Raw genomic sequence first — 15,920 nt, 5'->3', positions numbered from 1 at the left:
TAAATTTAAAGAGACTTCCTTCCTAGCTGCTGGATTACCCTGGCCTCAGGTCCTTAGCATGCCTTAATTGCATGAGCAAGAGTCAGAATTTGCATCATTGGAGAGTTGCCCTGGCTGCAGGCTGACCCTCTAGACCCAATCTTTTCTGTGGCCTTCTGCTCGGCTATAGCTTTGGTCTTGTTTTGGGGAACGTGTGCAGCTGGTAGCTCTTGCTGAGGGCAAGCCTTGCTGCTTGTGGAGCTACTTGAATTCCTGTATTGACACTTAGTTGAGTAGAGGCCATTCCGTGCTTGGGCTGGACCATACAACTGTCTTGAGGTCCTTCTAAGGTCGCTGATGTACCACGTCTGTCCAGAGTGTCAGCTATACAATCTGTGATGACTATGATCTCTTGGCACAATACCAGCTGTCTGTAGAAACTATGTGAATTCTTTAGGTTGCTCATTGGAGCATGCAGCAAATCTGAGGCTGGGAAAGCCTTTACAGTTTCTGGGAAAACCAATAACTCTGGGTTAGGCTTTTATTTTGTTCAGCTGCAGACATGCATTTTCAGATGCCTTGCTGTGCCAGTGGCATGGGTGGATGGCCGTTCTGCCACTGGCTGCAGTTGGCTCCAGGGCTCCGCTCTCTCTGGTGCTTCCCCTCCATGCCCTGGGCATGGAAATGTGGAGGGCGTTGTGAGCATGGTGGCAGCTCCACCACGAGCCACTGGCGTCTCTGCATGGGACCACGTCTCTGCCCAGGAGTTCCTCCTGCAGAGACCACGGCCAGGCAGCTGTTATCCTCCAGGCCTGTGCTTCGTGGCAGAGGTGGGGTGAGGAGGAGGACAGATGTGGTGGGGGAGGGCGGCTTCTCCGGCACCTGTGCCTTATTCCAGAGCACACAAGTGTGAAATTCAATTTGTAGATAAGCTGTAGCTGGTGAGGAACACAGGCCACAGCGTCTGCTGGAGCCAGGCAGTGTCTGGGAGCAGCACGGCCTGCATGCACAGCGTGTCCTGCCTGCCAGCTCTTGGCGAGGCTGACGTCACCTTGGAGGAGCAGTGGCTGCTGCAGGACGTGGCTGCTTGAAGCTGTGTCATGTTCTGTCTGGATGTGCAGCCTCTGCCTCCAGCACGAGCCCTGTCAGAGATACGCTGCCCCAGGGCTAGTCGTCTTGTCCCTGTGGTGCTCCCAGACTGTGCAGAGGCAAGGGGCAAGGTGGGCACATCTGAAACTGAGAAGGATCTTGTGCTGTCTGCCAGCTAGCAGTTTGCAAGCTGGGCAGCTTGGAAGGACGGGGGCTGTGAACGGAACTGCTAGTGGTACTTCCCAGCAGAGGTTGGCATTTTCCTGCCTCCGTATTTTGATCTTGCCTTCCTGGTGTTTTAAGGGAGCTTTGCTTACTGCAGGGAAGAGAAGGAACAGGTATTTTAAAGTTAATAGACTGTACTGGCCTGTATTCTATTCTTCATGTGTGCTGCCACCAGTTGTTGTGGTTCCCTTTCTCCTGCCCCCTATCTTGGTCCAGAGCTCTCTGGACTTCCCGTCTCATCGTGCTTTGGAGAGAGGGCAGCAATACAGTCCTGTTGCCAGTGATAGAAGGGGAACATGGTTGTCCAGGCAGGCAGCAGCAGAATTGGGACCCAGAGTAGTGCTCTGACGCTCTGTGGTGGCTGCCAGCTGGGAGGCCATGTCCCAGGGAAAGCTACAGTTTTATGAAATGGTGGGTCACTCGCAGTGCCATCAGGCCCGGGATGGGCAAAATGTGGTGATATCGGGATGATCAAGCTGTCAGTCTGGGTATTCCCTTGCTGGCCAAAAAAACATCGCTCCCCTGATCACTGAATCTGGTTTGACTCTGGTGATATGGACAGAACAACGGATCTGATTCACTCTAAGGGCCCAGTCCCTGGCACTGACACAGCTGAATGGCTTGTGCCCAGCAGGCTCTGCTGGGGCTCCCACATCTCCAAGTGGGGTGAAGGGTTGGGGTTCAGCTGGATCTTTACTCTGGTGTGGGATGGGACTTGCTGCTCTTTGGGCTGCAGCGAGTGTCACTGGGGCAGGAGGTGTCACAGCCCAGCCTCTCTGGTTCTGGATGTGGGGGTCTGCGCAGAGGCTGGCCGTGCAGTGCTGGCAATGTGGGGAGGTTGGCAGTTGATGCAGGGTGAGAGGGTGTCGAGAGGGGAGAGTCAGAGCAGCAGCAGGGAGGTGGCCAGGACTGTCTTTGGATGCTGGGAATATTTCGCTGTTGCACAGGACTACTGAAAGATGGGCTGTAGTTAGTGTGCACCAACATGAAGATGAACTTGGAGCCAGATCATACCTGGTGGTCCCTGGAGGAGGCAAAGTGGACTGTAGTCTGAAAGTTGAAGCTTGAGGTTGTAACTGGAAATAGGGCCTGTTTTTAATGAGGTGGAGGTGACGCTAGCTCAGAAGTCTGGCTGGGACAGTGTTCCTGAGCATTGCCAAGTAGGACTATGTGGTGAGAAAACTATCCATCCATCAGGACTGCCTGCACTTCCCCTTGCTCAAGGATTTGCTGTCTCCACGAAGCCACTGTGGACTCACTAGTTTGATGCCGGCTTACTTGGGTGTCCCACAGTACAAGACAAGGCGGTAAATGGTGATGCAGGGAGGTGATGCTGTTATGTGGCCAGATAACTTGCAGCTTTATCTTTGCACAGGGAAACTATATCATTATGTAGTGCTTTGGCTTCCATAGAAAAACTGGTTTAAGAAGTTCCTACTTCTCTCCAACCATTTTTCTCATCTTTATTCTTTGCCCTGTTCTTACTTGCCTTTGATCCGGTCATGTCCATGATCAGGTTTACAATATTCTCCCACAAAAACTTTGCTAAACTGAGGATTAGTGTTGGGCAGTCACATCAGGCAGAAATAGGTGGTTAGGAAAGGTGCTGGTGAAGGAAACAATCCTTGTATCAGCTCTGCTGCTGAAACCAGAGGTTCATACAACCACATTCTGGATTCCAACCTGTGATTTTGGCTTCCTGCTTTGAGTCATGAAAAATGAAGCATTGACAACTTATTTTGGGTGTAGCTGTTACTGTTCAATGCATTCCTGGATTTTGTTGTCCACCCTCTCTAGTCACATTTGCAGGAAGTCTTTGTATTTTAAGCTGCAGTCGGTTCCTCTCTGCCCAGCCCACCTCCTTACATTTTTAGAGCCTCCTCCAGGCCACGCTGTTCCATGAAAAGCGCTGGCTGTGCACACACTCTGTCTGCCTGCAGTCACTGGTACATTTTCAGCTTTCCTCAGCACATGCGTGAGACATCTTGATGCGCTATTAGCCCAGGTGGTGGTCCTGGTAGGACAGTGCTTTGTGCAAACAGCCCGTCACACTGTCAGTTGGAGGGGTTCCTGTTCTTCATGTGGCAGGATGCCCAGCAAACTCATTGAGTGGCTAAGGTACAAGAGAGCTGTGGTGATGGACACTCCATCAGCAGCTGGTTTTCATGCTTGCTGCTTAATTACGAGCATTTCAGAAATAGGGGTGTTATTACATGGAGCTGGCTTCTTTGTGACACTGAAGTCTCCTTTCTTTATGAAATTCAGAAGCTGCTTTTGCCAGCTTAAGAAATTTGAACATATTCAGACTTAGAGTTTCAATAGCCTGTTGCTCGAAAAACTGCCCGGTGACTGTGTAATTGCTCCATAACATGGTCCAGTCATAATGATCCACGTTAACTTAAAAACTAGGACCTGGACCCTTGCTAGGCAGCCTCGTTTCAGAGGCGGTGTTTGGGAGAGGTCATACAACCCGTTACTCTGGCAGATAGGAGGGAGATGGCGGTGAGCGGCTGCGATAATGTCAACCTGCAGCTCGGCCGAGCTAGAGAAGGAGGTGAGGGGAATGCTGCTTGTGCAGACAGTCTTGTCTTTGCTGGGTGAGATTTTCACTCCTGTCGCTAGCTGTGCAGTGTTGACCTCAGATTTGTGAGTGAGCTTATATTGCTTTAAACTCGGTGCCTGATACTTGCTTGTGATATATTGGAGAGTGAGTGAGTTGTCTTGGCATGAACACTGTGCTGGTGCCAAGGGCTTGCTGAAAGTAGATTGCCTGGCGATTTCTTCCCGAATCTGTGTGGAAATTCTGGGGTTCTGTAGATGCACTTTTGCATTATCAGTTACCTGATTTCAGAAAGCAAGTGCTGGAATAACTGCCATTTGCAAAGTGCTGTTTTCTGTAATCTGGAAGATGTAGAGTTTGCTCAGTAGATATCCTTGTATTGTGGGTTATGAGGGAGAAAACATATTCCCATGTTTCCTTCAAGAGCCCACGTACAGTTGTCAAATAAATGGTCCACTAGAGACTGAGAGATCAAGTATTTTTCTTAGAAGTACTTTAGGTCTTTTAAACCGTCTTAGCTGCAGGCCTGTGGCTTGGATCTGCTCGGAGAAGCCCTTTTCCTCCAACACGCGAGTCTGACTTGATCCTGGCGGAGCCTCGCCGGGTCCCAGCCGGACGGGCCTGGTGTCGCACGTCCCGCCGCTGTGCGCTCGGGCAGGAGCCGGCCGTGCCCGGCGCCGGGCTCCGGCGGGGTCTCCTCGCCGCCGGGGCCGGAGCCGGCGCGGTGCTGAAGGGACAGCTCCGCCCCGGCCCGCCGGCCCCGGCCCCGGCCCCGGCCCCGGCCCCGGCCCCGGCGCCCCCAGCCCCGGCCCCGGCCCCGGCCCCCGCCGGCCCCGGCCCCCCCGGCCCCGACCCGGGGCTGGGCGGCTCCCTCCCAGCGCTGCCTCGGGAGGACTGCTGTCCCCCAGGTCATCTCTTCTGGGTGGGCTCTACCAAGGTGCACTTAGCGCTTCTGCTGCTCAGTGCACACCCCAAGTCATGCTGCAGAGAAGGGTGGAGGCAGGAACAGGCTAAAAATCCCTGCTGGGTGGTAAAAGCAGGAAGGAATCGATGTGCTGATGAGGTTACCAGCACTGAGCAACCTACACCCCCTAGGACCTTCAAGAAGCAGCACAGAGCATCATCCTGTGCTAAGCTGTCTTGCCAGTCTGGACCTGAGGCGCGCTCAGGAGATGATGCAGCAGTGCCACATCCAGCTATTGCCAAGGGCTCAGGAGGCAGTGTGTGTGGCTGCCCTGTCACTGGGCACTTCTGGAGTCTCCTCGGGGGTTCTTTGATCTGGCTGACTGGGTCAGGCTTTCTTCCTCTGCTGCCAGTTGTTCTGGTTGGGGAGCCAGAGGGTGTTTATCTGTGCCAAGACCAGGGCACTGCATTTACTGTTTAGACAGTGATTCTTGCTAGTCTCTGCCGCTGCAGGGAAACATTTGTGAATTGAATCTATGCAAGCAGCAAGGTGAGGGTGGGTGATGCTGCCACTGTTTCTTCGTTCTGAGGTCAGGGAAGATGCGACGTGAGATAATCCAGATTATTTCTATCCAGAATGTGGCACTATACAGCCTACTTCCCAGCAGCTGTCTGTCAGCCGCGTGGAATCCCGGCAGCCCACCAAGAGGCTGCTGCTGCCCTGTTTGCAGCCAGGGATTTGTCCCAGCAGAGCTTCCTGCTCACACAGCAGCTGCTTGCTGTGCCACATGGCCCAGCCTCAGCTTTCTGCCACACTGCTGAGAAGCAGTGAGTGGGAAGGTCATGCTAAATGTAGACTAGCTCAAGGTGAACATGTGGCCCACTGCAAAACAGCCTGGGCCTTCAAACACGGTCATTCTTGGGTACTCTGTGGAGGCAGGCCTCTGCCTGCATTGGCAGTTTTGGCTGCTGACCCCAAAGGCTTCCCTGCTGCAGTGCTTGCTGGCTGTTCTTCAGCAGCACCACCAGTCTCTGCACACTGACGCTCAAAAATTCCTGCATTTCTGGAGCTTTTAATGCTAAGTGGGAGTTAATTTGGCTCATTTCCATGTGACCTATTGGGTTGTATGTCTTCTAGAGCAGGCAGGAGCAGGGGGCATCAAACTGTTGTGCTGGCATTCAACACTAAAAATGTCTTGAAGGACTGAAGATTGTGCTGGGGAAAGGTCTGCTTTTCTCCTTGAGTCCATGACTGGCATCCTTCCCGAGACAGGCAGATTCTCCTCCTTCATGAAAGATATGTTAAAGGGCTTGGAGGAAAAGGGGACAGGCCATATTGCAGCAGAGGTCATTGGCACCACAGTAGAAATGGCATGGAAATTGTCTGTTTCTAGGGATTTGGGGTAACCTTTTTCTCATCTGAACGTGGTCTCTCAGGGATATGTTGGGATGTGACTGGGAGCTGTCAAAGAACTTCTCCCCCACGTATGCTCTTGCTTGACTGATACCTCTAACATGTTCTCTCATCCTTGGGGACTAAGCAGTGTGTCTGGTAGACTTCTGGAGTTTGGCTTTGTTTAAGCATTAGTGGTGCTGTGGGATGAAGTTCTGAAAGGCAAGTCACAGGGACCTGCCTTGCACGTGAAACGAAGATGATGAGCTCTGCGACTGCTTTTCCTGCTCAAGGAGTTTGTTTCCTTCCCCTGGTGTTGGCCTGTGGACGGTCCATCCCCTGTGCTGTCCGCTCCTTACTGAGCCCCTGCAATACTGTCAGAATGAGTGTGGTGCCTGGATATTGAAGATATTGTGGCCATTAGGAGGATGGGAGAGGCTGGGGCGAGTGGTCTCTGTAGGAGACCTCCGCAGAGAGCGGAGAGAAGATGAGATGGACTCTGTGGTGCTGGGAAGTCTCTTAAGCACTCTGCTCTGTTTAGTTTCCTAAATGCTGAAGGCTTCATGGCCAACCTGTTGCATGGCTGCAGTCTGGCCAGGTAGTGACAAAGGCTGAATGATTGAGCGTAGGGACAGAGCTGCCAGAGGTGATGAGAAATGTAGGAAAGAGGGCTGGAGGGGACTCCAAGAGGTCACTCAGTCTATCCATCTGCCCTGCAGCATCCACTGCAGCCTGTGCCAAAAGGCCTCAGTGACAGAGATCAGTCTTTTCTGGATAATTTATTCCTGAGTTTTTCTGACGTAGCTTTAGTTTTTTGTGCTGTTTACCTGAATCTCCTTTGTTAATATGATCGTGTGTCCTACCTTGCACAAGTGTCATCAGACTGTTCTGATCTTTGCAGTAGCCCTTACATGTTGTAAGACTTGTCCTCTGTCTTGTCTCATCTTGACTAGCCCCAGTCTTCCAGGATTTGGTCCAAAGCTATGCTTTCCAGGCTTTTTGTTGTTCTTGCTGGTCTCCTCTGGGGCCTCCCAGTTGGTCCAAATCTTTTGGGAGATGAAGCATTCCTGTGGAGGAGAGCAGAACAATTACTCGATATGTCTTTATAATCTGCGAGGAGAGCACAGTAATTACTTTGTGGGTCTTTATAAGCTGTCCTCCTGTACAGTCCTGTATATTTGCCTTTTTGTGTGTGTGTGAGAATGGCGTGCTGGCTCACATTCAGTTTGTACTCCTCTGTAACTCTTATGACCCTTTTGGCAGAAGTGCTGTTGCCTTACTCTTCCCTAATCAGTGTTTGTGCAGTTGTTTTTTTTTTTTTTTCTTTTTTTTTTTCTTCTTCTTCATACTAGTGGCTTACAGCCCAGGCCAACATCTTTCAGCCCTTTTTTTCAGTCTGTCAGGAGCACGTCAAGTTTAGGTACTGGCCTTCAAATTGCTGAGTGTCGCATGCAGATTTAAAAACATATTCTGTTTTATGAAATTGTTGAGTGGCAGCGCCAGCAAGGCAGACCTTTCTGAAACCCTGCTCGTACCAGTGAGCCCCCGGTAACCATCTATTACAATGCAAGAACTCTGACGGATCTGAATTCCTGGGAACTGCTTCCATAAGGCTGTTTCCTGCTGGGAAATGTCTGCCTCCTGCAAGGTCCAGGAAACCTGGGGTCAGAAAAACCCACTGGGCATGGTTCACAGCACTTGACCACCACCTTTGCTCTGCAGCATTAGCCATAAGCCCCAGTCCAGGCCAAGAGCATCGGAGGATGAGAGCCAAGACCTGCTGGCAGCGAGGCGCTCTTCAGGAGCCGCCAGGGCAGCTGGATGCAGGCACGGCAGCCCGGTTGTGCTGCACCCCAGTGTTTCTAAGGGCCCACAGCCTCGCTCCGGGGTTTCCGCAGCCCCCACGCCAGGCAGGAGGGCACCGGCTCTTTGTAAGAGCCTGGGCGGCTGCCCGGCAGGAGGAGAGCAGCGCCCAGCAGCTGGCAGCTAGGCAAGCGCTGCTTGTGAGCGCTGCTGAGCAGGAGCCTGCGGTCTGGGAGCACTGCTGGGGGAGAAGGTTCAGAGAGGGCTTGCCCTGGGGAAGCAGAGGCAGCGATTTCTCATGCTGCTTGCTGGCCACATGCATGTCAGGGTGTGGGGGCCAGGCCCCGCTACCTCTTGTGGTGACACAACGAGGTCTGATGGTCAGCAGAGTCATGTGCCGCAGAGTGGCCGCAGGGCAGTGGGACATCTCCTCCACCTGATGTTGGGATGAGACTGTCCTTCAGTGCCCACAGGGTGGTTTGAAGTCCCTGTGTGGGCAGGGCTGCACCGGACCTAGAACCGCTGTGTCAACATGACAAGCTCAGGGTTGGCTGTGGCTGGTGTCTGCCTGAGCACACGGGAGCGGGAGGCTGGACACCAATGCGCTGGGCTGGGATGAAGGGGGTGGCCCAGATTCTGTGATCTGTTGGGTTAGCGGCTGTTTCAAGACCAATACCTCTTCTCATGTGAGGGCTGGCCTCCTCAGTCTGGCCTGGCACCGCTCGCTCATAACTCCTCAGTCCTCTGCCAGAAGAGGTGTGGATCCAATTCTTCTGGCTGGTGTTGAGGCGTCTTACTGTGCATCTGCAATTTAGGCTTCCACAGGATCCCGCCTGCTCAGGTTTCCATGGAGAGCGTCTTGTTTGGGAGGGAGCAGTCTGGCAGACAGTACGGTCGTGGAAATACCGATAGAGCATTTGTTTTCTAAGATGCATGAATAAAATCATTAACAGTTACCAGCCTCACTTCCTCTGCTTGCACCAGCAGTTCTCAGCAGCCTGGCAGAATGACCCGGGATGCCTGCAGTGCCTTTATTCTTCTGGCTCCTCGCAGCGCGCTCCTCTCAGAGTCCCCGCTTTGGCCGTATCTGCTCAGACTAGCCTGGTTTCACTTCCAGTTGGCAGGCTTTATTTCCTCCTGGCAGCCCCCGTGCCGTTCGCAAAGGCTGCAGGGAAGCAGCAGCCACCTTCGCTGGGGGCCGCGCTTGGCTTCGCTCCTGCAGGCAAAGACGGGGAACCGTGGGCGGCTTAACCTGGGGAAGTTTTGCTTCTACTACCCGTGGGATGTGAGGGAATCGCTTCCCCTGGATGAAGCGTCCTCTCTCAGATCTTCCGTTTATTTTAAACCCTTGGAAAGAGCAGGGGAACTTGCATTAAAGCCTTTTGAGGCGTGCATTGGAGGCAGCAGACAGCGATGCGAGGCGCGCGCGCCAGCCCCCGGGAGTGCCGCTGGCTGCCGAGCCCTCCGCAAAGAGGGCTGAGCACTGCTTTGCGTGGCAGTCTGTCAATATTAAATTAAGGCTAAATTCCCATACTAAATGTTATGTTAACATGAAGTTACAGCAGCAAGCACAGAGCACAGAGCAGCGATATGAGGGTACGATGCGTTACGGGGATGTTGTAATCATCCCAAATGAGGCACCTGGAACCCGGGGAATTCCATATCTAGGGGTTGCATCATTTTTGGTTTTGTAATTGAAAAGCAATCCAAACACAGGAAGGCTGGGAAGCACGTTCCTGAGGCTGTTTGGGTGCCTTTATTCTGTGCTGCAGGGACATCGGCAGATGGAGGAAAAAAGTCTTTGAAAAACAATGGAATCAAATCTGGTATTACAAATGTGAAAACACTGCGATTTGAATTGTGCTGTTATCACGTTGTGGCTCTCGGAGGTAACACTAGGGTGGTTGTGTACCTTGACGGTGCTTCTCCGCATCCGGACATACTTGGCTGTCACAGATGTCACTCACCCCTCTCTGTCCTCTGCGTTGTAAAGCTTGTAATTTGAGACAATCGCATGTCTTGTAGCTTGTTTCTCCTTGGGTTGTAGATGTGGACTTGGAACTTTAATTTGACCTTAACATATGTTTTTTGCCTTACGTTTTCCCTGCTTTTTTTTTTTTGAAAACTATTAAAAGGCCATGGGTAAGAATTAAACAAAACCCCTGAGGAATATTGTGATAATATAATTCGGTAGGAAGAATCCGATTTGGGCTCTGTTTTACAAGGAAGATTCATTCTTGCGCTAGGACACGGTGCTTACACAGGCTTTGCAGCTGCTCCGAGGAGGCAAAGTGGGTGGCGAATTCAGCCCTAATTTTGCAGCGCCTTGTGCGCGCAGCCCAGCTGGCAGGCTGCGGGCTGGCTAAGCCGTGCCGCCTCGGCGCGTGGTGCTGCGAAATCCCTCGGCCGGAGGAGTTCTTGGAGCCGTAGTGCCCAAGGCAACGTGTGGCCGCAGCCCTGCGAAAGACGTTGAATCAGGAAATCACCTGGTAAGCCACAGCGGCAGGACTGCGGTGTGCACAGGGAGGAGAAACGACGACTGGTCGGTTGAAACGGCTCTGCTGGGAGTTACAGGCGCTATCGAACCTGTCGGTAGCTTCCAGCCCTACAAATCAGACGTGACAGTCATTAGTAATTTGACTTTATCCTGACCTGCGGTTTCCAAAGGGAAGCTGTGCAGCCAATCCGAATCGGGCGGTTTGGAGAGCGAAGAGCGTGCAGAGTCGCCTTCGAGCGACGCCGGCTCCGAAGCACGCTCCACATCCCGCTGGAGAGAGCAGCGACCGTGACGCCCGCCGCGGTGTCCCCGTCTGCTCCTCGCACCCTGGGATGTTGCTGCGAGGCAAAGCTCAGGTTCCTGCTGAAGGAGGAGAATTGCTACAAGGAGGATTAGATGAGTGTTTGCCCGCTTCTGGAGCGGGAAGGACGGCGGTGTAGCCAGGGAACTGCTCTGAGGAGGCAGCGGGCAGGGATGTTGTGCAGCTTTGCGATAACGGTGCTTGGCACGTTGGTGCGTCTTGGCTGTATTTCTGTCCCTTGATACACTTCATTTGCTCTTGCATTCATTTTCCAGGTTTTGGCACCTTTTGGGGGGAGACCTAGCGGTGTCGATCTCCTTTTGCGTGTGATGTTGGCGTTGCTTCCCTCGGCAGCCCCGTTTGGTGTGTGCCACTCTCCTCTTTCCCGTGGCGAGGCGGGAGGAGGCAGAGGGGGGACGGAGGATGCTCAGAGGTTGCGGACGTCTGGTAGTTAGATCGGAAAGCGCTGATCAGCCTTGGTAGGGAGAGCTCGCCCCGCCGGGTCATCCCCAGGTGAGTGTCCTTGTGCTGTGTCCCGGCCTCGGATGGGGCAGCGAGCGCAAGCGCTTTGCTTCTGCCTGTCGTTTCTAGGACCCTCCTTGTCCTGAATTACCTGCCGTCTCTGCACGGGCTCTGGAAACGCCTCTGCCTTCCCCGCCTCGCAAGACGGGGCTGCCTGGGTGGGCTGGATGCAGCAACGTGATTTTTCCGGGCTGAGTGTCTCTTATTATGCCTGTCACACTGATTTCTGAGCCTGCCGTGTTCCCTGGGCATATCAGGAGGGCAGGCACGGCACGGGCCCATTTCCTTAATGACCGGCAGCGAATTGCCTGCACATGTGCAGTGCAGATTTGAGACGCCCTTCGTGTAATTTTTTTTTTCTCTGCGGATTTTCCTCGTTGGATGAGGTGTTCTCCATTCGGTGGAGTCCCTGCCCAGCTGAGCCTTGAACAGAGCCGCTTCCTTCCCTCCGCATACAGCCCTTATTTTGTGCTCCAATAATTCCAAGGCAACTCGGCTCCCCTCTGAGCTTTGGAGAGGTGGGCATGTCGGGATGCTCGGGGGCAAAACGGAGGTGCGCTGCCCTTGCCGTCGTCTCTCCCAGGGCGAGGACGCGCGGCTGGGACAGGACTCGCAGCCCCTGAGCCGCCGTGCAGCGGTGCCCCCCGAGCGGGGCCGGGGCCCGCAGAGCCGCCTGCCGAGGTGAGGAGCTGCCTTCCGGCCGCCGCTCTCGTCCTCCTCGCCCCCTCGGATGCCGCGAGGGCGAGTGGCGCGCGCCTGCGGGCAAGCGCAGCCTCCGCCGCCTCCCCTTGCCCCCCGTCCCCGGGGAGGCAGCCGCGCCGGCAAGGGGGAGGAAGGGGGCTGGTTACATAAGACCTGAATGCGGCAGGCGGCGGCGCGGGGAGGGGAAGGGCAGTGCGCTGAAAATGCACGCAGCCTCCGGCGAGGGCTGCCTGGCGCAGGAGCTCTGCTCGCTGGCACACATCCGCGGGTCCCCATCTGCAGCCGCTGCCCGCCCTGCCCCTCCGCGGCTCCCCCCCGCCTCGGCCCTTGGCGCCGACGTGGGGCCTGCAGCGCCCGCTGCCCCCGCCGAGACCCTGGCGCCGGGCAGCGCTCTGCTTCTCCGGGGCTGGTCCGGGGCTCGGGGAGGCGCTGCCGGGGCTGCGGCGCCGGGCGCCGCTGGGGACGGCCTGCGGGCAGAGCGCCCGCGGTGTGCCACCTTCTCCTCGGCGCGTGGGCCGGCGGCGCTTCGAGGGAGAGCGCCGGCCGGAGAGCACGTGGGGCCGGCGAGACGGGTGTCCGGGGCCGAACGCGTGGGTCTGACCTGTCGGTGACGGGAGCGCCCGGAGCGTCTGCGAACGCAGACAGGCGATGGGAGGCGGCGGGTGGCAGGCCGGACCGGGCACCGGGACGGCGGAGCGACGCTGCGGACGGAGCTGACGGGAGGAGCGGAGGCGGCGCGGGAGCCGCAGGAAAGGCGCGCGGGGGCCCTCGCGCCGGGGCAGCGCCGGGGCAGCGGAGGTGGCGGACGGGTTGCCCCGCGGGGCCGGACTGTGCCGGGGAAGTGGCACGGTCCTGCTGATGCAGAGCCTTGGCACCCTGCAAGTCGCTGCCGACGTCTTCCCGCGGCGCAGGGCGAGGGGGCTCTCCTGGCCTGCAGACCGCTTGTCTCCGTCTCACGCGTCGTCTCCGGGTGTTCTCCAGGCATCGCGGTCTGGGCTCGCACCTTGGGCAGGTGAACGCAAGCTCCTTTTCAAGGTCACGCAGGCATGAGGAGCGCAGCCGGAGTCCGGCGTGTGGCACAAGGGTCCCTACAGCCTGCTGGGCTTTTGCTCCAGACCAGTGAGCTGTGCTTCCCTGGCGTCTGAAGGATGAGGGATCCTCTTCCTCCTCTCCCTGGCCTGCTCCCGCCTGCAGCGGAGCAGCAGCTCCTGCCCCACTAGCACGTGAGCATCTTCTGCTCCCTCGGCCCTGCCCAGCTGTCAGCGTACAAGGTAGGACCTGCCACAGGGGAAGGGCTGCTCCACCGCCCTGACACTCATGCCCTGCTTGCTCCGGCTGTCCTCTGAGCTGTTCCTTCAGTCTGTGGAGTCGCTCTTGCTCCCGGAGCTGCCCACCTGTGTAGTGGAACAGGCAGAGGCAAGGGTGATGGGAGGTGAGAGGGCCCGGCAGCACGTCCGACCAGAGTCCTGCTCAGGGAAACTGGTTCTGTGTGTGCCGCAGGTCCTTTGACTCTTTCCAGAGCGAGTCTGCTGTTAACTGCCTCCATCTCTCCACAGTGTCAGCAGTCCCATCAGGGCCGTGCCCTTCGAAGGTGGACAGCAGCGGGCAGCTCGCAGGCTCTGAAGAGCAGTTACACTTCTCTCTGGATCAGTGCTCCTAGGTCACCCGGCTGAAGGCGCAACGGGGCTGCGTGTTGCTGATTCCTGGCTATCTTGCCCCACGGATCTGGCTCTTCCTGGTGGACGGATCGAAGGCTTGCTGTGATGGGGATGCCCTGAGCCCTCACCTCAGGAGCTTCAGGCCTGGATGTTGGTGCTGCTCCTCCCAGACGATGTGGCTGATAATCTGGAGAAGCCCTCTCTTGCCCCCTCTTCTCCAAGTGCCTGAGCCGGTGGCTGGCTGGGACCTGCGTCTTGCCCTCTGGGTCCTGAGTTTTGCCTCCACTATTGTGCGCATGGAAGGCCAGGTCTACTCTCCGACTGTCAATACTCACTATGGGAAGTTACGGGGGGTGCGCGTGCCGCTGCCCAGTGAGATTCTGGGACCTGTGGACCAGTACTTGGGGGTGCCTTACGCCGCACCCCCCATTGGGGAGAAGAGGTTCATGCCCCCTGAGCCACCGCCATCCTGGTCGGGCATCAGGAATGCTACCCACTTCTCACCAGTCTGCCCCCAGAACATTCACAACGCCGTTCCTGAGATCATGCTGCCCATCTGGTTTACCTCCAATTTGGATATAGTGGCCACGTACATCCAGGACCCCAATGAGGACTGTCTGTACCTCAACATCTACATCCCCACGGAGGATGGTGAGTCCCCACCGGGGTGCCCGCAGGAACGTGCACTCTGGGAGGGCAGGGGAGGCCGCTCTGCTCTTCCCCAGCAGTGGTTGGTCTCACCTGGGTGTTGTGTTTGAAGCATGTGGTTGTGGACCCTGCAGCATGCTGTCTGTTTGTGGAAAGCTTTCTCTGGCCACTCAGCTTGCCCTCTGCCCTCAGCTGCCATCTCTGTCTCGCGTGCTCCTGCCCCTCCACTCCTCTCGGCTCCCACCCCTCCACCTCCATGGCATTGTCACGGGTTCCTCTCTTGTGTTGCTAAATCTGAATCAGACTCTCTGACCGCAGATCCACAGAGCGACGAGCTGGTTTGTGCTCCCCAGGCGCCGAGTGCCAGGTTCTGTCTTGAGTTGGTTCGGGTTTGTCCTTCCTCCTCCCTTCCCACCCTCAGGTCCATGCGCTAGTGGTGGGTGCGGGCTGCGGCTGCTGCTGGGAGGAACACTCTCTGCCTCTCCCCTTGCGCTGGCGTGGCCGGCTGCTCTTGCGAGGAACGGGCCGCGGAGCCGGGCCGGCTCCTTTTTCAGGCCCTGGCACACCGGAGAAGTTGGGGGCGCTGGCCCGTGCGTCACTTTGCAGCTCGCCCGTTTGTCTGCGGCGGGCGGGCAGCGGCAGCGATGAGTGTGGGGTGCTGGCGACCCGCGGGCACGGTCCCGTTGTGGTGAGGCTGGGCGGTGCTGGGTGCCTCCTGTCTAACCTTTTCCTTTCTAGGGGACTCCACCTGAACTGTAAGTAAGGGGGCAGAGGAGGCAGCGCCTGCCGCGGCCTGCAGCAGCCTCACCACACCGGGAGCCCTGGGGGTTAAGCGGGCTGTAAGAGCCAGCGATGGAGGAAAACTGGAGCAGGGCCTGCTGCGCACACAGCAGACTTTGGCGCAGGTGATTTTTCTGACGCCTGCCAGCTCTGCTCCTCTGCCCTTGGGGCTCTTGGCCCCAGGACACGCTGCACCTTCCTTCCATCCCAGCACAGCTGGCCCAGAGTTTTCCTCCCACAGCAGCGCTCCCTGCCCACGTCCCGCGGTCCCAGGGGTGGCGGGAGGGCGGCAGCGTGGTTGTGATTGCATGCCCACTCCAGCCAGTGGAGCCTCCTGTTATTTTGTAGTCTTTTATTCATTTTACAGTAAAACGGATTTCCAAGGAATGCACCCGAAAGCCCAACAAGAAAATATGTAGGAAAGGAGGTATGTAGCAAGCCGACCGGCAGAGAGGCACAGAGAGGAAAGAGAGAGAGAGTGAGAGAGAGTGAGAGGGTGCCTGTCCGTTCTCTCCAGGCCTGCGGCGTGCTTCTCCAGCGCCTCTCTCGTGCCGTGGCTAAGACCGCGGGCCCTCCGAGCAGCCTGCCCCGCTGCCTGCCCGCTTTCTGCTCAGAGGAACCCTTCGGATGCTCCGGGCACGTCTGCTCCCCGCCCCCGGGAGCTGGCGCCGGCACTGCGAGGGTGCTGGTTCTCCCCGAAGGTCTGGGTTCAGATCAGAGCAGGATGCTTGTGTCGCTCCAGGCCTTTCAGAACAGCTGCTTCCAGGCGTGAGAGCCTGCGTTCCCGCCTTCATCCTAATGTCACCAGCAGGCTGCCAGCTCCTAGTCGTGACAGAAAGCCTTTGGTCGTGTGTCACACT

General features: G+C 56.5%; 1 protein-coding gene across 3 annotated transcripts in view; it reads left to right on the top strand.

Moving 5' to 3' along the window:
* The window catches only part of NLGN3 (neuroligin 3), a 46,312-nt gene that overhangs the window by 7,753 nt on the left and 22,639 nt on the right, over positions 1 to 15,920 (top strand). For 2 of the 3 annotated variants that reach the window (XM_062584416.1, XM_062584417.1), the window contains exon 2: positions 13,531 to 14,283. In XM_062584416.1, the coding sequence (XP_062440400.1) occupies positions 13,806 to 14,283 (478 nt within the window). In that variant the 5' untranslated portion in view covers positions 13,531 to 13,805. Of the gene's footprint in view, positions 1 to 13,530; positions 14,284 to 15,427; positions 15,488 to 15,920 lie in introns of all 3 variants that reach the window. The other variant, XM_062584415.1, reaches the window with a different exon arrangement.

The sequence above is a fragment of the Rhea pennata genome, chromosome 11 (assembly GCF_028389875.1).
Source record: "Rhea pennata isolate bPtePen1 chromosome 11, bPtePen1.pri, whole genome shotgun sequence".
In the NCBI taxonomy this organism is placed as follows: Eukaryota; Metazoa; Chordata; class Aves; order Rheiformes; family Rheidae; genus Rhea; species Rhea pennata.
Note: the sequence above shows the minus strand (reverse complement) of the source record. Positions and strands in the feature narration are given on the sequence as shown.